This window comes from Gavia stellata, chromosome 2 (assembly GCF_030936135.1).
Source record: "Gavia stellata isolate bGavSte3 chromosome 2, bGavSte3.hap2, whole genome shotgun sequence".
Taxonomy (NCBI): domain Eukaryota; kingdom Metazoa; phylum Chordata; class Aves; order Gaviiformes; family Gaviidae; genus Gavia; species Gavia stellata.
Window position 1 is genome coordinate 22,293,407 of NC_082595.1, and position 26,084 is coordinate 22,319,490.

Here is a 26,084-nt window from a genome sequence, read left to right on the forward strand (position 1 = left end):
AGCCACTCTTGAAGTCAATATGCCTGAAGAGAATTTTATTAACCTTTTTTATTAACCTTTTCATTTAAAATTCTTACTTTCCCTCTCTCATCTACTAAACTTTGAGTTTTGGGGACAGAAGTGAAGTTTGATTTAATCTTTGTTGTCTTTCCCTGATTTTGTCCTATTTCAAACCTATCACTCTCCAGAGTGCTGCTTCCTGCAAAGACTTCCATTATTTAAGCAGAGGCAAGCCCAAATCTGTATCTCAAGTAATAGACACAGGATTATATTAAGTGGTATTACTTTACTTTGTTTTGCTGGCCCGCTATTATGTAGGTATTTTCAAATTTCATCGGGGAAGCCTCAAGGATACAAGTCAAGCATCCTTTCTAACATAGAAAAAAGAAAGGATTCAATGTTTTCAAGGCAAACGTATTCTTCAAATGTTGGGGTTTTTTTTGTCTGTGTATTGCAGCATATTTGTGCCATTATTGTTCCTTGGAATATAGGTCTGCTTTTTGTTTGATGTAATGCCAGCTTCTGTTTAGCACCATGCACAATGCAAGAGCTATATGGGCAATAAGAGGGAGGGTCAACAAGAACACTGTATTTACATAAGTGGAACATCACCCTGCAGCTAAGAATAGCATGAAAATTAAAGGAAGGTATAAGGCTAGTAGAAAATACAAATTGTTCATTGGCACCATCTATGAGCAGATCTGATTAAATCTGTGAGAATATCACTCTATTACAGCTTTCTATTTTTCTAAAATCTCTGGTACTTCTCTGGTCATTCAGGTTCTACCATATTTTGATTCCTCCAAACTTTATTAAAACCATGTACTAAGAGGAAGACACACTACACTACAGATTACTGTTATAAGAACCTGCAGCATTTATGAACAAGTGTCAAACAGAACTCTGAAACGAAGCAGAAATTAAAGCAGTATTAGTATCAAACACTAAGAGTTGCAACATCAGTAAACTTCATTACAAATCCTAAGGAAACAAATTATGTACGAACATTATCTGAAGATCAGCTGTCACAAGGTAGAAATTAAACTGCTATGAAAAGGAGGCAGTAACGTGGAATGGACCCATCAAAAATAAAATGTATTGGTAAAATATACATAGAAGCCACCAGACTGACTACTAAGAAATTTCTATTTGATGAAAGATCTGCCCAGTTTTCGTCACCTGTTCCACAGATGAATAAATACCACAAATACCTCCTTTTATGGAGAAAGAACTCCAGCAACAATACAGGTTTTGAACACATTTACAAAAACTTAGATAAGAGACAGTACTGTTCTTCATGAATCCTGTAAAGTAACTGTCAGAAATGTCTCACTAAAACTAGTCCGCTGTCATATCAACATTAAAAAACACTTGAAGTATTATAAAATTATTTGAATAAAATAAATGGGCTACAAAATGAAAGGGTATCACAATGGAACATGCAAACAGAATTTCAAAAAGCTACATGCAAGAGACATTACTTCTAAGTAGCTTTTTCATCTTGTTCATCAAATATTCTTAAAAAAAACATTGAAGCACTGCTTTGCTTTTATAATCTGCCGCTGTTTCTTTAGTTGTCGTTTCTTGATCAAAATCCATTTTGAAGAATACTTTAATCTCACATCAAGTAATGACATTTCTATTTTCCTACGTTTTCCCCTGCTTTGTCACAAACTAAACACAAGTACATATGCCTGGATTTTGCATATTTTCAATATGTACGGTGATTGTATTAAATATGCTTTCAGAATGAGAATACGTACAAGTATCCAAAGGGACAGTACTTGTCACATACAATGGGTTTGCACTTCTTAGGCCGTGGTCGGCACTGACAGATCTCACAGTTGTGGACATCAGTCTGGAAGCCGAAGGAACAGTCCAAGGAACAGCCCGAAATGAGGCCAGTGCACAGCTCCTCCCCTGCGAAGGACACATGCAGGTTATCACAACGTGAAAACTGTTTATACCAGACAAACGCAGCTCTGGCGGACTAAATCTTCTGTTCCCTTTTACTTCGTAGCTTCTGAAATACTGGTAAGCCTTACCTTCGGACTGTTCTAATTTTAAAATATTCAACAAAATTCTCCAGTAATGACCCAAACCGTAAGAGCAGACACTACAGGATGTCTTCAGTTTCAATCAAGAACTTGGGGAATATTACCCGGTACCCTAAACTAACATGATTTTATGAACAGATGCACAGCCAAAGGAGTCCAACATCCATGACTCTGTTGGCCTTCAATAAAACATTTAAAATAACATATACTTTCAACACATGATATGGGTTTAATAGGTTTCTGTTGAATATACAGCATCTTTATTTCTCCTCTATTTATTTTAAATAGAACTGAAAGGCTAGAATATATGAAAAACTTCTATTCCTTATGCTGTATGCTGTCAACTGTTTGGTGATTAAGACCTGCTTTTTAAAAATATAACTGTAATACCCTAAGAGGTGACCTAAGCTTAGAGATGCTAGACTAAAAGACCTGTCTCTTGAAGTCTGCTACCAGGTTTTATCAGCCTCTTGTGGCATAAGGGAGATGCTGGATTGTTGGCATCTCAATTTCTCTAGTACAAAGATAAATAATGGTCATTATATTCTCTCTCATTGGAACGTACTATTTTGAGAATGATCAGTTTCTTTTTGTTCTTCTTGAAAGAAGAAGTGCCAGAAAAAACACTCTTAACATACTCTGGGATACAAAATTAATTTACTGGTCGCAGAGGAAACAGAAAATAATGATTTTTGTTACACTAGGGATGAAAAACACAGGAAAAAAAAAGACCATTATTACAATACCCAAAGTAAGATGAAAATAGAAAAAGAGGGAAATATAATTGAGATTCTTCAAGGGAAGAATATGATAGGTGATATCCAAAGGGTCGATTTTCGGACTGATATTCAAAGGACAGCTCATTTCCAGTTCAAACATCCACACCACTACAAAGTGCTCATTACACAGAAGGCAGCTGCAGAGTGCTCCTCCAGAAGTGCTCCTCATTAGAGCTCTGAAGACCACTTTCCTTTAGGGATATGAACATTTAGGGACAGTTTTTTTCCAAAGAGGAGATCAGCACATTGACTTATTCTGTTCCTTACACTACTTCTGTGAGTCTGAAATGTGAAGGTAATCTTCATATCTCTAACATGGTAATACACAGTAAACAGAAGGAATCTCTGCTTTACTTAAATGCCTTCTCTTCTGTTTTTGTAATGTTGCATTTAATACTGCAAAACATAGCATAATCTACTTACAAAGACAATGGGTAGACTTAACCAGATGTGGTTAAGCTAAGTGTTTCCTTACCTATTCTACCAGGTTAATGCTCATTTGGTAAAGAAGTCATGTTTCTTAGTAGCCCAGAGTGAGTCTGAAGCCTCGCAGACAACCGGCAAATTCACTGCCTACTTCAGTGGTGGAATTTGGGCATACAAGTGCCATGCAACATAAGAGCCTTACTACCCCAAACAACAGTTCTCAATTTAAGTAGGATGAAGATCATCATCAGGTTCATGGCTTCTACCTCTCCACTTTTATGCAAATTTGGTGTCTGAAGCTAAAAGGGTGCAAGTTTATTTGTCATTCAGAATACAGAAGAAAAACTGCCAGGACTTTCACATCTGGTTCTAAAGGTTGTCTTTGTCAGCAGAGTACCTGTGTCAGAATATTTAAACACTTACTCTCTGTCAGAACTAAACTTTGAGAGCAATAGTAACCCTTATCTCAGGTTCTTGCTTTACTCAGAGACACATACACAAAGATCTTCATGAAGTCTTACAAGTTTTTGAAGGATAGAGTTCAGGCTAATCTATCATGAACACTAGATCTTTCAAACATGTAGCCACTAATGCTGATTTAAAAACATTATAACGCAGAGGAAATTCAGATGCTCTTCTCTCGTAAAGAGTGATGTACATGTAACGCAAAGAGAAAGACATTCCTTGAAACAAATTAAAATAATGAAAAAATTTATTTTTTAAGGAGCTTTTACAGTAGGATGTTTGTACAAAACTATTCCTTGACAGCATATAGCGATAGTAAAATTAACTAAACCTTTTATTATGCATGACTTTGTAAGGTAGTCATAATTTTTAAAGTTAGACTTGAACTTTATAAAGAATATATGGAAAAGTACACCTACATTAGAATATCTCCAAGAAGAATTAAGCTCAGTTATGACCTTTGATATGGTCTAAGTTATGATATCTCCTCCTGATGCTCAGAACTGCTCAGTGAATAATCCCAAAATTGCAGAGTCTGGGTCAATCAGAACCATTCATTCTCTGAAGCGTACTTTGTCACAGAGATTAAGTGTTTAGGTGGCTGTCCATAAACATCAGGCTCACAGAAGACAGGTCAAGAACAAGAAGGTACAAATGCAAAGGGATGGGAAAAATGAATAGGCATCTTAAAGTGAAAGGAAGAGCTGGAAATAAAAATTGTGACAATCTAAAAAAATAGAAACAAGAACGTTTTGGAGTTGGGATACTTCATTTGTCTCCAGATTTGTGTTAAGGAGAGGTATCAAAGTGTGGCACCTAGGTTTGAGTATGTAGTTACAGGAGATGGCAAAATAATGATTCCTCAAAATCCCACAGCCAAATATGTTTTTGTTCTCAATCTTCCATTCTGTTTTGATTACTTTGATTTGCTTAGGGAAACTGCTTTTCAGAGATGCAAACCAAGTTTTTTATGGGTAAAGTTAATATACTTTATTAAAAGGGTCAAGGTGTCTAGGACAGTGCTATACAAGGAGGAAGACAGTGTCTCATGCCAAGTAGCTTATGATGTTAAATATACTTAAAACTCAAATAGTCAGCTGACATAATAACCAGAAGATCCAGTCTCAATGTCTTCCCTGCTTAATCCTACACCTAGAGAGTTACAAAGTGAAAATTTGTTTGAGGATAAGTGGCCAAGAAAGAAAAGCTCTTCAGAGCCTTGCGATGGCTGACTGACTATCACTGCCTCTCAGGAATGGACACTGAGGAGGATACAAAATGACATCAAAATTCTGGCTATGTCAAATGTACAGGGAAGTTTGCTGAAGTCAATACAGACCACTGTTCACATCTGAACTTACTAGTGTTACGTCAATGCTATACAAGAACATCAGAATAATCTCCACAGACCTCTCCTGACAGAGTCTTTCTAATAAGATGCAAAAAATGATGCTTTCTTAACATGTTATCATACTTAAATTTCCAATAGTATGACATTACAACCTGTGGAAATAGCTTTGAAATAGTTTTTGAAAAACATTCTCAATGAAGAAATTTAGTGTCATGAAAATCAGAAAGTGAATTCTGATCCACTTTCTGACTTCACATCTAACCATCTAAATTTCTCCTACTGAAACATTATTAAAAACATGACAATTTCAGGCAGTCTCAAACTGAAGTACCATCTGGTACACATACAAAGTTTATGTCTGCTGCACAGGTTTGTTGAAAACCCTAGTCCACTGTTTTAAACCGGGCATTTTTTTCAGAAAACAGAGTAAACCATCAATCTTACAGAGCAGAGTATAGCTCTCAGAGAAAGAAACAATAGAAAGAGAAAAAGATTGCAAGCCTAAAGATTTAAATGTGGATCAAATTCAGTGTATGCACTGTCAGGATGACAGTATCTCTACAGCCTTAGCTATAGCTTTAAATTCATCATTAATAAAATAATCACAAGTTCATTATGAAAGTATAAGTAAAAACAGATTTTCTGCTAAGGTTTTGCATTTCAAGTGACAAATACTAAAGAATAAAGAGAACTAGTTCATGAAAGTCAATTGCAATGAACTGAGGAAATTTATTATGGCAAAATGTTAGGAGGTAACTTGTTTGGGGGCTTTTTCCACCTCTGCTTAGATAAACTTCACCAGGAACCTGAATCCCAAATCATAGAATGTATTTGCAGATATGAGATCCAGCCCTAACTGGGCTAATAACTGCTTCAAAAGTGTGTCGGGGTAATCGGACAGCCTGAAAGGAGAGGATAGGAAACATTTTAAAAGCTAATGCAGAAGGAAAACTACCTTTCAGAGTTCGAGAGAACTGCATTATGCACTGCAACTCTAACAGAATGCGATCAAGCTTCTGATCACATAGTATAAGCCACCTCTATTTCTCTGACTGATTACTTATAATGACATCACCTACGGAACTAAACTAATGGTTAGACAGAAGGCAGAAGACTAAAACAGAAACAAAACGATGACTAGGAAACCAATTAAAGGGAAGACATCTCTCATTGTGCTGCTTAGGGAAATATCTGGTTGGAGACTAGAGCCCTTTACATGAGTAATAGAATTATATTCATTAATTTTTCCTAGGAAACATAAAATGTCAATGAGGTTATGTCAATACAGAAAACAATCCTTCTACACAAAGTAATAGGATGGCTTAGGGGGATAAAATAATAATAGTGGGGTGAAATATAATACTGAGAACATATGAAGTCATGCCACCCATAGGGAATAAAGAATTTGTGCTACAAGCTCAGAGTTCAGGTGCAGGATATTGTTTGAGCTCAGAATGATATCGATGTGTTGCGACTTCAGAAAAAGATGAATGTATTCCTGAATGTCTCAGGCTAACGTAACTGTATCTTTACCACAAAAACTTAGCTTTTTAATGTGAGGACAAACATTAGCTGAAATACCACATAAAATTCTGGAAAAATTTCAACTGAAGTACAGCAGAAGGCTAGGACAATCATGATGGGAAGTTGTTCGTCTTCAGCCAATGACATTATCAAAATAGCCTCCTGCTAGGAACAAATACTCACTTGAGGACAAACATGCACCGAATACTTAGAGCAGCGTATCCAGCCCACACACAACACTATGAAGTTTTCTTTTCCATGTGCAACCATGACTGCAAAAGCAGCAGCAAGGTCAGCTACCAACAGGTCCATGTTTCTAGTCACAGTCTTCACCAGACCTCCTTATACTGGCAAAAGCTATTGCTTATAGACTTTGACCCCTCTAAACACTGTAGTTTCAATAAACACTTTGCTCTGTAGTTTGCAACAGTTTATGCTGACACATATATGCTGACCTAGATATGGGGATTTCAAATTATTGGATTCATTTGGATCAATTTAATAAGATGCTGTTGGAAAAAAAACAAGTAGAAAGGGAAAGAACAGTTGAAGATGAACTGGTCTTCCAAAAATTGTGAATTATTAATGAACAAATATTAGCACCAAGATTTTTATGCCTGGTCACCATTGCCCATAAACTCCTTTTAAATATAGTGGTTTCTTTCTCCCCCTTTCTTCACCCACTCACAAAGTTTCATCCACACAGACTATAATAAAACAAATATGAGAGTTTCAGAAAAGCATGATACTGTTTAAGGGGAATCTGCTTGGGATATGGGGGATGGGACAAGACTCTCTGAAGAAGAAAGTCTTGTCTTAAGAACAGATGATTACCAAGATATGGTGAGGCTCTACACAGCACACTGAACACAGACTATCTGGTGCTTTAAAACTCTTTTCCACTAAGTATCTTATTCTCAACACTAACATCAAATCTCATTTTCAAAGGTTGTCAGATCATTGTATGACCAAGTCACTGGCTGCTAAAGGAAAGGAAGGTATGTACAAATATCAGCATGCAAGAGCAGTTGATATACCGATGTGACCTACTATAGTCCAGGGCCCACCTTGCAAACAAGACAACGACAAAATTCTGTCCCAGTATACGCAATGCTAGCAGTCTTTGCATTTGTGAGGATTCACTCAGCAGACAGATATTTTAGATAGAACACAGTCTCTCCTTCTCAGGCATGGTATCTCAGAAGCCATGTATCTCAAAAGGAATCACAATCCTTTGGCCTAAATTCAAATCATCAGATGCATGATTTATTCCTGATTTCAGAACACACACATCCCCACCTTGCATGAACCTACCAATATTTGGAATGTTATAAAATATTGCTCAAAAATCATACTGAAAAGCAAACAAAATTCAATTCCATGAATTGCATGTTTAGGTCTAAAAAAGGTCTTCTGTTTGAACTTCTGATAGCTTGACTTGTAATTCCAGCTCACTCTTTTAAAGAAAGACTTCTCAATTTCCTTCTTCTAGCATATATATGGCATATAAAAAACTCTAAGCTCTCAAACGGGGATATTTATTTTTCTCCACTTTATTATTTTACATATGGACACATTGGTAATTGTACTGTAAAGACTGAAAGTCATCTTAGTCTAAAACCTTTTGAAAATGCATCCTAGAGATGCATAGCCTTTTGAAATACTTTTAGTTTTCAATCCTCTAATTCACAGATAAAAAAATAACTGCCAGAGAATATTAACAGATACTTGACAAGAATTATGTCAGTATTTCAACTTGGCTTAGGCTGGTGTCCATTTTTTGAAAATTTGTAGCGTTGCTACACAAAGCTAGCTACATACCTTTACCATCATTATTTTCTTGACGCTGAGGCTAGACCATATCAGGAGAACTGTTTCACAGTACCTTTATAATTAAGCACTCCTCAGCCGTCCTCTCGGTGTGGATTGCTACTGCTGGTTAATCTTCAGGGGTGGGGATCTGGGGAGGCAAATTTATGAAGGAGAAAACTAGGTTACTTATCAGTAACTGGAATTCTCTGAATATATTGCCTCCACAGATCCACACTAACCCTCCCTCCTTTCGTTAGAATTCACTCACGATTCACAATAGCGGGATAAAAATGAAGGGACTGGGCACTGTGATGCTAGAAAACCCTGTTTAAAAAAATAATCTCATGAGTCCATTGAGGCAAATTACCCGCCTGGATACTTGCTCTAAACAACTCTAGGATTCACATACAACACATGACTTCATGAAAATGGATTTGTAGCAGTGATATCTCACAGGTGGAATTACTGGAAAATGATCAAGCTTCCACAAACCTTCTAGCAGCACATTGGGCTTTTTTTTTCCCCCACAAGTCAAGTGAAGTTCTTATCTGCTTCCATTCTAAGCATTACTAAAACCAATATATTGTTATACTCTTCAGAGATCCCCACCAAAGACTTTTCTTCTAGTGAGAAAACGGATAATATTTATTTGGCATGAGTAGTTGGTTCATCATAATTCCACTCTCTTCAGGGAGCACTTCCACTATCTTCCACATGTGTACTTAGAGTTAATATTTCTATTTTACTTAGAATATGTACTTTTTTCCAATCTAAGCCTTACATTTTTAAGCAACATGCTTCATCCCCAGTTTTCCATGGCTGTATTTCACTAACTGAGGTCTAATACATAATAGCTATTCCTTTCACATCACTGCAGAAGGATAATAAAACATCATTTTTCTGCCAGGTCTACAAAATTATGCAAAAATCCAAGATACGCTCTCCTTGCACTAAAGGAAACTACCTGGACCGTCGTACCCCCCTGGAATTTGTTGCTAAATCAAGGTAACAATGGGAGATAATTGTTACTAAAATAGGGAAGTGTTACCTAATTTATATTTTGCTTTACTATTTCCAGGAATTTTGCATTGTCTGGAGTGTACACTTTGCATAATTAGTGTGTGTGATTATTTGTCCCACCTTAGTTTGACATCAAAATAAACATAAAATATGTTTATTTAAATGGACAAAATTAACACTGAGGGAGTTTTGAAGTATTCAGAACACAACCCTAAGTATGGATTATTTACAGGAATAAAGGAATGAAATATTCAAATTTTGGCTAGGAAGAGTGAAAGGTTAGGAAAAACCATCCCAAACTCTAACTGCTGTATGATTAACACACAGAAAAGAGGAGTTGAGATGTATTCTCCCTTTGTAGTCCCTGCAGAGTGTTTTCTTTGGCTTTTTCCTATCATCACTCCATACACTTCTTCAGAGCCTTAACTGCTGCTATTTATAGACAGCCCCTAGATGCACCTACCTAACTTTTCTCAAACCTTCCAATTCTGCCTTTGAAAGTCCACACAACTAAACCAAGTCCCACACTGCCAAACCCAAATTCCATGCCAGAATTCCACTCCACTTCATCCGCTATAAAGGGAGATGGTGTGACTCGCCAGAATATTGAAGACCACGCTGCAGATGTCTGCTAGCATAGAGTGAATGATAGTACCTCCTTTTTAATTCCACGGTAGAATATATTTTCTTCTCATTTAAGGGAAAGACACCAACACTCTTCCAAAAATATTTCTGTATCTATATAGAACGCATTTGGGGGAAAGGGGTGGTTTTATATCTAGAGAACTGTTCAATCACATAATATACCAAGATTTCTAATTTTTGAATAGTGGTTTCATGGTTTGATTTCACAGACAAAAGAGACCATGAAATGAAGTGAATGATGGTGCACTATGATGTGCAGGGAAAACGACTCATCTCAGCCTTCTACAATCACGTCTCTCCATAAGTAGTCTGGAATTAATGAAATCGCATGACAACTGGATCTTGTAACTGCAAAGGTAAGCCTTCCAAATGAAGCAAACAATTTTAAAAATTGACAGCAATGCTCTAATTTAATTCAATTTTAGTAAGATCTGAAAGGTTAAAAAATACTAAAGCCATACACGCTCGCAGTTATACCCTTCACGTTCAATTCATTTGGGGTAAAACGCTATAGTCTAAGTTGCAGGAGAGATTTTAAAGGCTTTTTCTTTTTCATGAATATAATATAGGGAATAGACAAGGCCAGATAAAATACGGGCCCTCAATACAGACTCTTACTGAAGAATGATTTAGTGTCCAGCAGCAATTATCAGATTTTAAATCCTATGTTACTGCAATCAGCAGGCATTATTCAATGTGCCCATTAGTCCTCTTCAGAGCAACAGGAGTTCTGCCTCACAAAGGGCTGATTGCTGGTCTTGTTTCATTCCCCTAATGTACTCCTCCTCCTGAAGACTTTAATCCACTCCAATTCTCCCTATGAAAGCAAAGGCCTAGACACTCCAAACACAATAGCAATTGCTGCACCCTACAAGTAACAATTTTTTTGTTATTTGCTTTTTTCTATTTGTTTCTTGTTCTCGTATCATGTTATATAATCTCAGTTTTCTTTTTTTTTTTTTTGGTAATGCATTTCATGTTTTTCCTGCTGTTTTATTTTTATTCTTGGTATTCTGCAGTGGTGGTTGTTACAACCTGGATTATACTTTTCTCCTTTTATCCTCATGTAGCGCTGCTTTGGCTTCTATATGCTCCCGGTCAGTATGATCATTCCGTCTCCCTCATCATTTGTGGCTCCATCTCTAGTCACTGGAACTTCCCCCCCGTATCTATCTGTGCTCACTCTTTGCTCAGTGGTAGTTTTTTCCTCCCTTCTCTTAAAACTGTAGCGTGCCTCTGCTTTTTTTTTTAAATTTTACTTTACTTTACAGAATGTATGTTTTCACTGCATGTTGTTACAGCATGTTTTTGCATTTACTGCAAAACCAGGAAGAAAGATAAAGGACAAAGTAAACTACTTCTATTAAAATAGTATTCTAGAAATGTTACAATTTGCATCTTTCTTCCTTCTCATTCTATAGTTGGCTTGAGCCAAGCTGGATAAACTTGAAACTAAATTACAATAAAGCACCCAACAAGTTTCATGATATTGTCCTTAGATAATTATTTCAAATAAACCTCTTGTACTGATTTCTGGCTACAGGAATGTAATTGAAGGTAGTAACGAGGAACAATTTACAGCTTTACTTTATGTTCTTCCACTTTGTCATTTTGCTTTTATTTTGGCTGAAATAGATTGAAGTATAATGAATCTTCAGCAGAGATCTCTAAAGAGATATTAGCAAAAAAGGAAACTTTATTGGAAAGAGATTACTAGAATTAGGATATGATGACTTCAAATGGTAACGGGGGGGTGTGTGGGCCTTCTTTACTCAGGCACATTAAATCTGACTCAGTTGAGCACCTTAGACCAGAAAGAAACAAGTGGGTGCACTATAAAGACAGTGATGTTCCCAAAAGTTCACACAAGTCTACATAAGCTGAAGATAATACACACTCTCACGTTCTTAGAAAGCCAAGATGCAACTAAACTGTTTTGGACATGAAAGAACGTAGTATCTCAAAACGCAGAGAACTAGAGCAGTACGTTTTCAGCATATTTGACCTAAAACTCCTTTCTTCTCATTGCTCACACACTCATTTGTCCAGAGCCTTGCAAGTGAGAGACGTTACTTGACAGAAAAATTCTATTTCTGTCATTTTGATTGATAACCACCAAGTGATGAAGACTTCCAAGCTGCTACTTTTCTTCACTTCTTTAGAAAATAAAGGTTTCCTCTCTCTGATTTACTGAGGAGACTTTTAAGCAATTTACAATTCAAGTTATTTAACTGAAAAAAAGATGACAGACAAATGATACTATTAAATTTGCTCCAGACAGTTTGCTACTGCAAAATGAAAATAATTTCAAGCAAATCTGGCAAGAGAAAAATTCCCTTGAAGAGGTTCTTAAGCACTGTTTAATCAGAAACACTCCAAGCAAGAATAGAGACCCGCTGGGATGTGGGATGTGTACATGTGCAATCTGGTAATTTAGGACAAAAGAAATGAATCTTCGGAGTGATGGGTCTCCTGTGCACCAAACTGGAGGGAAGGGCCACACGCACAGGCATAGATGATGAAATTCGCCGAGTATGTCCATCTTCTTGTTTGTGTCAAACTCCCCACTCAATTTAATAACAATTAAAAAAAGAAGGAAAAATCAAATTACAAGGTTAAAAGCAGAATTTAACATTTCTAATTTTGTCCTTAGGAAGAACTAAGTAAGGCATGTATGCAATAGCTTGGATGCAATCTGTGGAAAGTCATCCTTGCCACGAATACAACTTGTAATCAAAAGGTATTATTTCTGTATTACTATAATGACATTATTGCTTGCTATGTATTTACTTGTAATTAAGATGTCCTGCCCTTTACCTTATGGAAATAAAAAATGCACATTTCCCCAGAAAAGAAGTTTAAAAAGCCAGGACAAACCTTTTTCTTGCTTCTTAAGCAAAACACCAATCCAATTCTAAAACTCTTTAGTTTCTACCAATTAAAACTTTTATTTTGACCATTGGGGACCCCTGAAATAGTCATATCGGTTTAGAAAGTGGCTGAGAACGGGTGGAATGAAATCAAAAGAAGAGGAATGGAGTAATACTTTAATTGTGAAAGCCTCAGAGGCCCAAGGAAGCTGCAGAACTACAATAAAATTACAAAGAGAGTTTAAACTCACTCCTAGGCTGGGCTGGCAGCCAGAGTGATGCATCCAGCAGCTGAGATTAGTACTCCACAGGTGTCCTTCGTTGGGCAATTCCAACAACCAACCTGACCTTGCTTTATATTTCATCCGTAAACATCGAATTCTTAAGGAAACACATACAGAAAATACATTTTTCCTGCTTCACTGATACACACGAAGTTCTCACAAGGCACAATGATTTTCCTTGGGGAAGAAATGGATGTTAAAGCCTGCATAAATCCTAACTAAAGTATTTATATATATATATAAAAAATATAAATATAAGAATACTTATAGAAATAAAATTGTAAATAGATATGTTTGTATACATACAAACACGCCCCCAGGCATATAACTTTCAAACATTTATCCTCAAAACCAAAGTTTTGAGGAAAAGAAGCTAAGTTGAAAATAGGCTGTTTAGCAATAGGAGTTTTTGAAGTGTACAAACCTAGCTGCTCTTAAACATACACAGAAGAAAATGAAATGTGGAAGTCTTATCAGACTTCTCAAAGCCTGAATGAATGTTAAGTCCCAAATGATTACCTTTTCTACCTAGCTGTTAATTTTCACCTGAAATCAGACATTTTGTGTTTTCCTCTAAACACATTTTAAGCAAGCAAACAAGCAATGTCAGAAATCAGGAAACTATCCTTTAAAGATGAAAAACTATAAAGCACACACACACTAGCACAACATATAATCAACATTATGAATGGAAAAAACAGCACACTAGCATTTTCACAAACAGCTTGATATAAAAGGTAGAAGCCACTGTATTTTTGCATACTCACTAGTTTTGCACTGACAAATGCGGCAACCGTTTTGGTCCAGTTTGAAACTATAGATACAGTCTTTTTCAGTCAAAGTGCAGTTCACCAAAATCTCACAGGTGGGTGGACCTATTGTGATGTATGTTGGTTCTGAAGGTAAGACAAAATAAAACAAATCCATTTGAGAATACTTGAGTATTTTAATTAAGTTCACAAAAAGGCATACACAATCAATATTCTTGGTACTTCTGAAACTATTCAAGAAACAGACTTTGTTTTGAAGTGATGTACATTCATCACAAACAGTATAAAGCTGCCTAAAACCAGGAATAATTACTAAATTTTTTTGTTCACTATGAAATCAGCTTTCCTGCATAGGCAGTTTAAAACTGAATGTGAAATACTTATTTTGCTCACTTTGCCCCAAAAGTATTTCATCAAAACTTTGTGCAGATTTTTTTACTTTAGAAACTGAACAGAACTTTCTCCAAAGCTCAGCTGATTGATACTACCAAGCTGCAAATCAAAGCATGTGACGCAGTAGATCAAATCTTTCTCTGTGTGAATAAGATCACTTCTGCTGAAATTTGAAGCAGAAGAGTTTCTGAATACCAAAAGGGAATGTAAAATACACTGCACGTGAAAGATTGCTGGAAACCATTTAACATGTCTATTCATTGAAAATGTCACTTCTTACAGTATACTTTGCAGTACCAGATTATGCTTTTTGAAGTTGAGGATATTATTGCCAATTATTTATGAACAGCATAATACTTACTTTTGGACACCATTTAAATATGTTGGAGTATGAAATTTGTTTTAATACATATGGTAGCCAGAAATATTAATCTGTTTTAGTATACAAAGTTGGTAGAATAAAATAATATCCAAAGACTTATGAAAACAACAAGGACTCTCAATGCTACCATCATAAAACAGGATACAGAAGGAATGAAACACCCATCTTTTCCTAAATGACTTTTTGATCTGTGAGACTAATTTAGTCTATCTTGTATTTTTCATAGAACTCAAGCACTTAAGAACCAACAAATTTATAGCTATGAGCATTATTAACATTAAACTAAGCATTCAAACACAAATTGCATAACTTCTAAAGAATGAACTGTGAGCTTTCGTTTCACTGTTTCAATTGTTTGAGTTTATCCTGTTCCTTCATCTCAAGAAATGAAGAATTAAAGGAAATTACATTTAAAAAGAATTCAATACACGAACTGATAAATTGTGAAAATATGGAGAAACAGTATACTAACCATCAGGGCAATAAAGCCACATCTTGCCATCTCTCATCCCCAAAGCAAATACACTGAAAGGCAGATTTTGCCATCCTTACTTAAAGGCAGCTAGTCTCTACTCTCAGACTGAGGGTAAAATACTGCTCAACACTGATTAAGTTGTTAGAAGTATACACTGTTAAACAAAATACAAATTTCTGTGCCTATTGGCTCCACATCCAGCAGGCAGCTTTTGTACCCCATGCCTTCCAGTCAAGTGAAATTATCACATTACAAGAATGTGCTTTTCTGCTTTCGTTGTCTTTCACAATTTTCAGCTTTCATAGCTTCTCCCCAGCCCTACTCTTCCCTTCACGACAGTTTATACAGGGGATGAACATTTTTTAATCCTTTTCAAATTAGGTCAGTTAAGTACAGAGTTTGAAGGGAAAAACTACATGAAAGGCACTACAGTAAATTTAGACGACTTCAAACTTCTATCTCGGAGGTGATGGTTCAGATTCCTCACTTTGCTGAAAGTTTCGAAATAACATTCAAATTCCATTGCCTGTGTAATTTTTGTAGGAAAAGTAGCTATACTCATTATACATATATAAAATACCACCAACAGCTTTGTTCAAATGCAAGCTCAAAGCATTTCTAACTGAAATTAAAACTTTTTCAGTTTTTTTTTTCCTCTAAGAGTTTAATATAGATTACTAAGTTGTGGGTGAAATAAAAGGTTTTAAAAATTTCTGTAAATTACTCATTTCACAGCTCTGAGTTTGCACATGTAGTATGGACGAGTAACCATAATGAGCGATGTATTTTAGAATCCATGGATTCCTGAACTAGACTTCTTTTAATCTCAGTGAATTCTTTGTAATTCTTTAGTCAGTAAACTGATTAAATCGTATTCTTGCCTAATATCTAACATTTGCAACTTCAACAAACCATTAGTATAGGGATCAAGAACATACTGACATATATCGATAATATAATATAATATAATCCAGAAACTCCATTAACTAATTTCATCTGTTTACTACTCAGAGTATATAAACTAGCTTTGCAAACAAACTGATTTTTAGGACCTGGTGCCTATTCTGAAAACCTCTTTTCCTACCTCACTGTATTGTCTACCCAAAATACCCTTAACATGAAGAACACCAGAATACAACAGCTACTCTGAAGCTACATTCAGATTACTGGCCAGCCAGCCCAAAACCTACACTTCAAATGACAAAAAAGCTACAGTAATGCTCATACTCACTAGTAGTTACATCCACTACAAATCATATGAATCATTAATGCTACCCAAAGCAAAGTTCACCAACAGTAATACAAGCTGGAGAACTGAAGGAGACTGTACCATCTGACTGCAGAACGGTTAGGTAAAAATACGTAGTTAAAAACCCACAAAAACTAACTGAAAGCTAAAATGGAGTTTAGTATTCACTGATCCACTTGGGTGTAAACTAAACCTAGAGAAATATAGGATTGTGTTTCACCCCCCATCACTGAAGTTCACCCCTCAAGATAACTTCTCTTTATTTGCAGGTATAATAATTTAATAGCTAGAAAAAACCCAGCGGATCTTTGTTATATATTTTTGCCGTGACTTTTCAAAGCTATACTTCTGTATTTTGATGCTCTTGTGTCTTGGACATGTTGACACAAGAATTTTTTGCCCCCTTGATACATCCAGCAATGTGGTATTTCTTACAAGGGACAGAATTGAACTGCCATTATATTAATTTGAAAGGTTTTTGTTAGTCCTCTATTTGTTGCGTTTCATTATTCTGTTACCTCCCACTTTTGTTTCTGCTCTCAGCATCCTCAGTGTTTCCAGACAAGCTTACAAATCTGTTTTTTCTCCCTCCTGTCCCTAAAGGTAAGCCCTGAGATACAGTAATTTTGTATGCATGCCTGCTTCTCAATGAGCTGCAAGTAGAGGACAAAAGAAATAATTTCATTCCCTACCCCAACATGTGCAAAAATGCAGCCAGAAAAAATAAAACATCAGCCCTTTTCACTTCGCTAGACAAGACTCAACAAATAAAGCCAGTCCTGCTCTGCCAGGCTTCTGGCTATTTGAAAGGCAAGCAGTAGCTAAGCTTGAAAAAGCATGTACCACCACATGATCTGAGCTAGGCTTTCACTGCTACTCTTGGTAGAAATGGCAGAAGAAAGATCCAGTGCACAAATGCAGAAACAATGGGTGGGAAAAATGGGTGCTGTTTCTGTCTGTGTGCTTTACAACAATAAAACTATACTGTAGAAAGAAAGAGAGAAGAAAATAAAGAGAAGGGGATTGAAGAGAGTTTGGATGAAAGCAATGGATTTTTTTAATACAGCACAGATTTTGCTGATGTCAAGTGCTTATATATAAGGTTAAATGCAGATTTGTATTAAAACATCTTGCTTGCATATACTCTCTCTGAGCCTGATACTTTCTACGCCGAACTTTAGTGCAGAGGATTATTAATTTGCCTGCTGGGAGGTGGATAAAAATCTTTGAATTATTTTTTTCCACTGCCATTTACTCAAAAATAACTTCAAAAATTTTGAAATCCACAGTGGGTATTTCAGCCACTGGTGGTCTGTCAGTCTGACTGGTCCACCGAAAAAATGTTACGGTATGTGATCAAAACCCCAACTCTCATTCATCCCAGCTTGAAATCAAACTGTGCATTTATGGGGAAAGAAGGAAAGACAGTGACATCCAAGTAATGCCTGGAGCTGACTTTGTCCTTACAGAGCCTACATTAGCAATACCAACAGAAAAACTGGAGCATCACAAAAAAAAAAGTTGGCAAGGTGAAATAAGACCATATTTCCACTGGTATTTTTTTATCCAGGATACTTTTGTAATATGAACAAAACCAAGCCCCTCTTTTCTGCCATTTTCTAATTTTTGAGACCTCCTACTTCCCTGTGAGTGATGTGACACAGCCTGTATTACAAAGTGCAGACGTTTTCTTCTGTTAAAGTGAAATACTATATATATACACATATACACACAGACAAGAACACAGGATAGCTGATCCGGTCTAGCACTATGCCTCATAGAGATCTTGTTATACTTGGGTGAGTATTGAGATCTTAAGATAATGCTCAGCTAAGTATTCAGAAACGGAAAGAAACTGATGCATCCATGTTTCAGGGAGACCATGGGAAAAAGAGTTTCTTAGGATTAGAATTTTATTATACACACAGTTTGATCAATTGAATTTATCATAAAGAAGAGAAAGAAAACTAAAATTCACCATTGATTGCTGAAGCACTGGAAAATAAACCAAACAAAAATCAAAGACAATTTATTGCAATCCTTTTGACTTCTACTGTTTATCTGAATGTTAAAAGTGAACCATTCACTGAAGATTTCATTTTTCCTTCTAACTTTGGAGAAGGAAAAATTATATCCATCTTCCTATCATACCCTTAGTTGTTCAAAATCTGAACTCTGGGCCCTGAATTCATATCAGAAAACAAAGAGCGATTCCACTTAACTGTACTACTGCCAAGCCGCATGTATTATGAGATCATCAAGTGTTTAGTTTGGGTTTGTGTGAAGGACAAGAGGGACCTGCATCAGCAGGACAGTCTGCAGGTGCAGGGACGTGATGCTTCCCCTCTATTTAGCGCTTGCAAGCCCACAGCTGCAGTAGTGTCCAGCTTTGGGCTCTGCAGTAGAAGACAGACACTGACACACCCCAGTGAGTACAGCACAGGCCACCGAGCTGGTCAGGGGCTGGAGCAGGTGGTGTACGGGGAGAGGCTGAGAGACGGGGGCTTGTTCAGCCTGGAGAGGGAGGGCGAGGGGGGCATCCTGCTGCTGTCTCCCACTACCTAATGGAGGGTACAAAGACGACAAGGTCTGGCTCATCTTGGAGGTTCTCCAGGCTAGGATGAGAGGCAACGAACACAAGCATGAACGTGGGAAATTACAACTTGATCAAAGTTGTTTTGTTCTTTCTTTTAAACCACATGTGTGGTCAAACTATGACAGAGTCCTAGAGAGGTTGTGGGATCGCCATCCTTCAAAATACTCAAAAAACTTAATTGGGACAAGGCCCTGCAATCCTGCTGTCACTGGACCTGCTTTGAGCAGGAGGTAAGACTAGAAAATGTCTGGTGGTCCTTTCCAACTTGCATGATTCCATGAATTTCACTTTCACACAAACTCCGGACATTTCCAGTGACAGCAGCAATATGCTTGATGGATCCTAATCAGGGAACTGAAATCCAAAAGATAAACATTTCAATTTCTGATTATTTCTGTATGCTTTTGCCAAGTACTGATTACCTTCCTTCCACAATAAAAGTATGTGTTTGCTTAATACCATCTCTCTGAAACCTACTTAATGAGACTTAGCTTTTTATTCAAGAAGCAAAATTTCTTCCAGGCAGTTACAACAGTAATTCTCTCTGAAGTGTTATTTAGTGACAGCCACAACCACCTTTAATCAGTCTCATTTTTTGTCCTCCTTTAAGTGAATACACTACCCTGCTTCATCTCTTGGCAAGGTATTTTTATTATTATTACACATGAAAAACACTTAAAACAAGCTCTGTCAGTAATACCATGTGAGGGAAATACCTACTCCAGGCTTTTACAAAATTAGTTTTAAGTAGGGAAGTAACTATTGCATTCCAAGTTTCTTCTGCACATTGTTATATATAACATTGTTAAACACAAATTCATTTAAAAGTAAATAGGGAACTTCTATTGCTGCTTCTAATCGACTGTTAGAAATCTGGACCATCATGTATCTTAACCTGAAAGTAGTAGAAATGTAAGGGGACAGGTATTTTACACTAATCAATCATTCCAGTTTTAATTCCACTCGTAAATGTAGCCCTGTCAATACAGAAGGGAAAAAAGCTATCCCTATTATAATAAAATTACTGTATTTTTCCTTGCCATAAGTATGACAAAAGTATGCATCGTACACCTGGGTTCAGTTACTTTGACTCAAGCACAATGGTTACTCCAGCTAAGCAGACACAGGAGGTCTGACTCCTCCTCTTCATCAGTGTTCCCACTGCAGCTCTACTCAGTATTACCCTACATGCATATGCTTGAAAGCTAGCAAGTCCTACCAATGTTTGGTATAAAGTGTCCCAAACATATGACAATATTATTTGGAAGTACCAACAAACTACAACAGTGTGGGCTGACAGCAGTCCATGGATATATATATTCAACAAAACCAGACAAACAGAGGACATTTTAGATCCCAAAGCTACAAGCGTTTTATATATGCATGTATACATGCATATTTTTCTTGCCTTGTTGGATTTTTATACATAAATTTATCTGTATCCATATAAAACCAGCATTTCCAGCCAACTTCACACTAGCACAGAGGTTTCAATCTGCATCACAGAAACACATTTCTTCATCAAAACTATAAAAGTGTAAGCTCTATAGATATATCACTATATAAAGGTTAAAAATTATCTTTTGAGAGCCTTCTTTGAATACCCAAACCACCATGTATTTCATCAATTCCATTGTAAGACTACAAACTACTGCACCACTATCTATCTTTTACAAGGAATTTAGGAGCACAGGCCTTAAAAACTCATTGCCAAGCAAACAATTTTCACATTAGTAAATGTTAAAAAAAATGTCCCTGGAATCCACCAAAATACTATTTTGTATTTTATTTGTTTTTATTCAGTATTTGTACATTGACTATTACTAGCATGCTTAAAAACAGTTTCAAGTATTTGCTTTCACAGTTACTATATAAGACAAATACAGTATATTCTAATCAAGTTATTCTGAGGAATTATTTGAAGAATATTGCTCATGCAACTGGAAGATAAAGTTGCCAGTGATTTCTTCCCATGTATAAGAAAAACATTTGAAAAAAATTGAAACAAAGCATGCAAAAAAGCATTTGTACTTTTGAAAGGCTAAATTACAATCAAGAAAATTTCCACATACAAGTTCATACCAACAGTAACACATGTAGTTTTCAATCACACCAAACTGTTATGCAACACAATGGAGCCACCAGGCCTAAAAATAATCCTAAACTTAAATGTGAAGACTACGTAGTCATAACTTATGTAGTCATAACTGTAGAATGAGAAGTGGGATTGTATAATTCAGTTGTAGCTCAGTGCTACAACTCCCCAACCTCCTGTTTCATATTCCCATCTTGATGTGAACCAGTCTATACAGTTTAAGTAAAGACAGTCAGATAAAATAGATTAATTTCACTGTGTATATTATTAAAAACCGTGGAACATAGAAACACATTTTCAGTGTATAGCACAGGGAAGCTTTATACCTGTGAGCACCACTATGTATGTTCTCCCTACCTTTAGACCAGCAGTATTGACCACAAAAAACCCCTTTTCAGTATGAATGGGAAAACAAATAAAAATTCCAAGTTCTGCCCATTGGTATTTCCAATACTTTTAACAATAATTAACTGGGGGGGGGAGTTTGTTGTGGTTTTTTTTTTTTTTTGGGGGGGGGGAGGGGGAGGACAACAACAAGAAACTTTGTATAAAGGTCTTCTTGTGCTCAGCCACAAATTCAAAAAAATAACTCTGAAGCTTACACATTTAATTTACAATTATTTTTAAACCCCAGAGAGAACAACTCCTATAAAATAGCAGCTCATTTAGATTCTATAGTGATTGGTCTTGGGACACTTGGAGAAAGTTTTAGCCACGTACAAAGAATAAGCTCAATAGAAGAGGATTCTAAAAAGTCCAACATCTCATTGGGAGCATGAAATGAAAACCTCTTCTGGGGGAGGAAGGAACAATGAGTCAAAATCATGTTCTACACGTGGAGAAAGACCTCGAACATCAATAATAAAGAACATGCCTGTGTTTGGAGAAAGTGAAATAGCTCCCTCTTCTGTAGTATTTTATAACACAAACTATCTCTAAAAGGATTAAGATGTTCTGATCTTACGAAACCAGCAATAACTGACTTAAAGAAATACAGCATCAGTGCATTCAAGCATTTATTACAAAAATTAAAGGAAAAAAGTGACCAGCAGTCTAACTTTGTACCTAGTGCTTTACATAACTGGCTAAAAACTGGTCCTGAAGGGTGTGCTGCTGAACAGCCTTTCATTCAAGTCTGCATACTTGTTTGAATTTTGTCTGCTGTCCAAAAAAGTTAACTGCAGCCTGCTAAGCAGCAGCATGTGTGTTTACTTAAGCTTCCTGTAAAAACATTCATATCATTCCAAGAGTGACTAAATGTTTTCCATCCTCATAGTTCGCATTCCAGCCTTCCCCGCCCCTCCAGTTCATTACATGAAAAATATCAGTCCTGGGCAAGAGAATTTCCTTCCTGGGTTTGAAATACCTAATGCCTTGCAGGAATTTTTTTCCCAGCCTTAAGCTATCTATGTTAACTATCAGTGTTCAACAATTCAGCATCCCATAATTATTTATAAAATGTGTGCCAGGACTTAAGATGTGATAATTTTCTAATGTCACAAATAACTCTGAAAATATATTCACTAATACTTCCAAACACATAGTTCAGTTTGGCAGGCTTTTGTTTCAAATTTTATTCATACTGTCAATATAAAACTACTTAAATATAATAGTTACTTTCGAGGGAAAAGACATAATCCAAGACTATTTTTATTGTTGCAAACTGAAGAAGCCTCCTATGAACCGAAGCTGCATGGGGGGGGTGTGTGTCCTTTTTTGCAGTGATGCAAAATACTCACAAACTTTCCACTCCCAAGACACAAAGTTAAAAACTTTTCTCTGTCATAATCAGTTCTTCCAGTTTTTGGTTTAACAGGCATGTATACCCTTCAAATATATTTTAATGCTGATGTGACTTTTTGACAATTTTAGGTGGAGTGACACTAAGAAATAAGCATCTTGATTAAAGCAGAGTCAACTAAGCCTGCGTATCAAGGGATGTCCAAACAGGTAAGAAGGCCATTCAGTTATCGTTACTAGGTGAAGACACAGCAAGCACACTAAATTAGTGTGCATCTGGGGCAAATCTATGAATGCTATAGGTAGGCACTGAACAGAATTAATTAGAGGATCCATGAGGTTCTTGATCAGTGAGACATCCTTAGCTGCACTGATGTATATTCATTAGGATTCTTTGGTTATTTATCCTTTCAGTAGTTTCCCACTGAACTTAACGATCAACCACTGAAAATTAGGAAAAGGTTATTTTATACTAGTGTAGTTTTCCTGACTTTCTTAAACACGGAGAGACTTTCATTGGCAGTAGGTTTCATTATACCCTGGATTGTGTGGTTCAACAGCCTCAGCTGCCTTGTCTAAAACCACTATACTAAATCATGCTCTGGCAAACGTAAGCCCAATTCTCTACAGCACGGCGTTTGCATCCCTTAATTGACTTTGATGAAAAGGCTGGTTGAGAGCTACAGCGCTGCTGCTGAACAATAACTTATACTTCACGCTCTAAGGAGATCTCTGGGCCCAAATCCTGCACTGGTGAACACTGCTCTCTACCACTGACTTCACCCTGAATGAATCAAATTTCTTTTCACTGGACTCTGCCGCCTGTTTTTACTTAATGAAGTGCTGGACACACTAAAGGAACTGAATTACATCTCAGCTAGAGTTTGGAGCCCTTTATTGACGAAAATGTTAATTTCTTTTTGTGAAGATAAAGTGTTAGCCATAATGACAGCAAAGTAATGCGGGCCTTATTCATGAAAATCCTCCAAGGGAATTTTGTTTAACACTTAATTTCTCATTCACAGCTTATGCTGGCACCCTGCCACCTGTACCTGAGGGCTCTCACACAGAAGGACGTACTGCGAGATAACCAATTACTGCGTATCAGGGGACTGAGTTGCAGCTTTGCCTGTGAATAGCCTGAGCCTCTGGGAGATGCAATTGAATGGAAGCAACCATAGACTACCCTAAGGGACATTTCTGGCATGACTGTCAGTGCCAAGCACTTGTATTTAATGTCTTGTTTTAAAAAAAAAAAATAAATCAGGTATTTTCATACTATCCAACGCAATATTTACTCTCTGTGAACACAACTATTATTCCAATTTGCAGATGGCTGTCCACAGATGCACATGGCCTGAGGGAAACATGGTTATCTCTATCACTGTAGCTTGTTTGGTGTTATTCATATGCTATCATATATTGACACTAAACAGCTATTTTAAGCTCCAGTATTCACATTTTTTTGTAAAATTCATTAAAAATGGAATGGCTACTTAAACCACACCAATTTTACTTAGCAATTGTTAGCCCAACAGAAAACCCACTGTATGGAGCATACACCCATACATACCCCTGTCCTCCACACACCTACCCCATGTTCCTGTCTCTTCCTCCCCACCAGTCCCCCTCGGGAGCTCCAGTATAAAGCACCTCAAGCACCTCATTCACCCTCCCCCTTCCACCAGCAGTGCTGGTAGGCAAGATTCAAGTACAGAAAGGGTGAGGGGAGCTGAATAGTTACCCTCTTCCCCAAGTTCTGCAAACCCCAGACAAGCATTCAGAAAGTTATACGTTTCAAATCAATTTGGCTGTCCAATCAACACTGGAATGTGTAACAGGTGGGCTATATAGACATTTACAGGATATACACTATGGATACACATACAGCAGCATGTGAAGAAGCAATAAAGAGTTTACTGTGGAAAACTTACACAAATCAATTCTGTATGGTAATATTATGTATCACAATTGCTACTCCTTGATCTCTAGAAAGCTGTGAACAGCTATTTCTGTATAACTTTGGTATCTACAATCCTTGCACTCTGTTTTTCTCACTGCTGTAGTAAGAAAACCAGGATTTTCTTCATGAGGGAGTGTGGTGGGTTGACCCTGGCTGGATGCCAGGTGCCACCAAGCCACTCTATCACTCACCTCCTCAGCAGGACACAGGGGGAGAAAATCAGATGACAAACTCGTGGGTCACGATAAAGGCAGTTTAATACAGCAAAAGCAAAGGCCGCACGGGGAAACAAAGGAAGACAAAAGATTTATTCTCCGCTTCCCATCAGCAGGCGATCTCCAGCCACTTCCCAGGAAGCAGGGCTTCAGTACATGTAGCGGTTGCTCCAGAAGACAAACGTCGTAAATAATGAATGCTCCCCGCTTCCTTCTTCTCTTAGCTTCTATTGCTGAGCAGATGTCATATGGTATGGAATATCCCTTTGGTCAGTTTGGGTCAGCTGTCCTGGCTATGTCCCCTCCCAAGATCTTGCCCACCCCCAGCCTACTAGTGAGGGGGGAATGTTGGAGAGACAGCCTGGATGCTGTGTGAGCACTGCTCAGCAGTGGCCAAAACACTGGAGTGTTATCAACACCTTTCTAGCTACCAGTATAAAGCACAGCACTATGAAGGCTGCTATGGGGAAAATAAACTCCATTCAGACAGACCCCATACAGGGAGTTGGAATGTTCTACTTCAGTCTGAATTTACTGTGTTTGTAGGTTGAATACATTTGTGCGTTGACATACCATGCATATATTTCAAGAACCTGTGTTCACAGAATTTCTACTACATTATTTTGATTCTCTGACTGCAAAATTTTTTTAAAATGTAATCCAAGAACAATTTTATCCTCATGTAGCTGCAGGAATGTAAACTTATCTAGAGGAATAGATATTTCCGTTCACTGAGACTGATTATAAACCAGCCAGGAAATAACTGAATTGGCAGAATTGTAGGTGCAGCAGCATTTAGAAAGTCAGAAGTGACTGATACTAATAACCACTTAATCTGGATGAGCTGCAGCCAGGCCAGATCCACAGGCAGCTTTGATTAGAACTTGCCCATCAGTTTCATGTCCCACAAACCACTATATTCTTCAACACTGAAATCGAAATAAATGATAGAAACATCTTTGACTATATATTT

At 37.0% G+C, this 26,084-nt stretch overlaps 1 protein-coding gene across 1 annotated transcript in view; it reads right to left on the minus strand.

Annotated features, from left to right (window-relative positions):
* Positions 1 to 26,084, minus strand: part of CRIM1 (cysteine rich transmembrane BMP regulator 1) — a 189,930-nt gene that overhangs the window by 27,840 nt on the left and 136,006 nt on the right. The window contains 2 exon segments of the mRNA XM_059829934.1: positions 1,764 to 1,920; positions 14,001 to 14,129. Coding sequence (XP_059685917.1) covers positions 1,764 to 1,920; positions 14,001 to 14,129 — 286 coding nt within the window.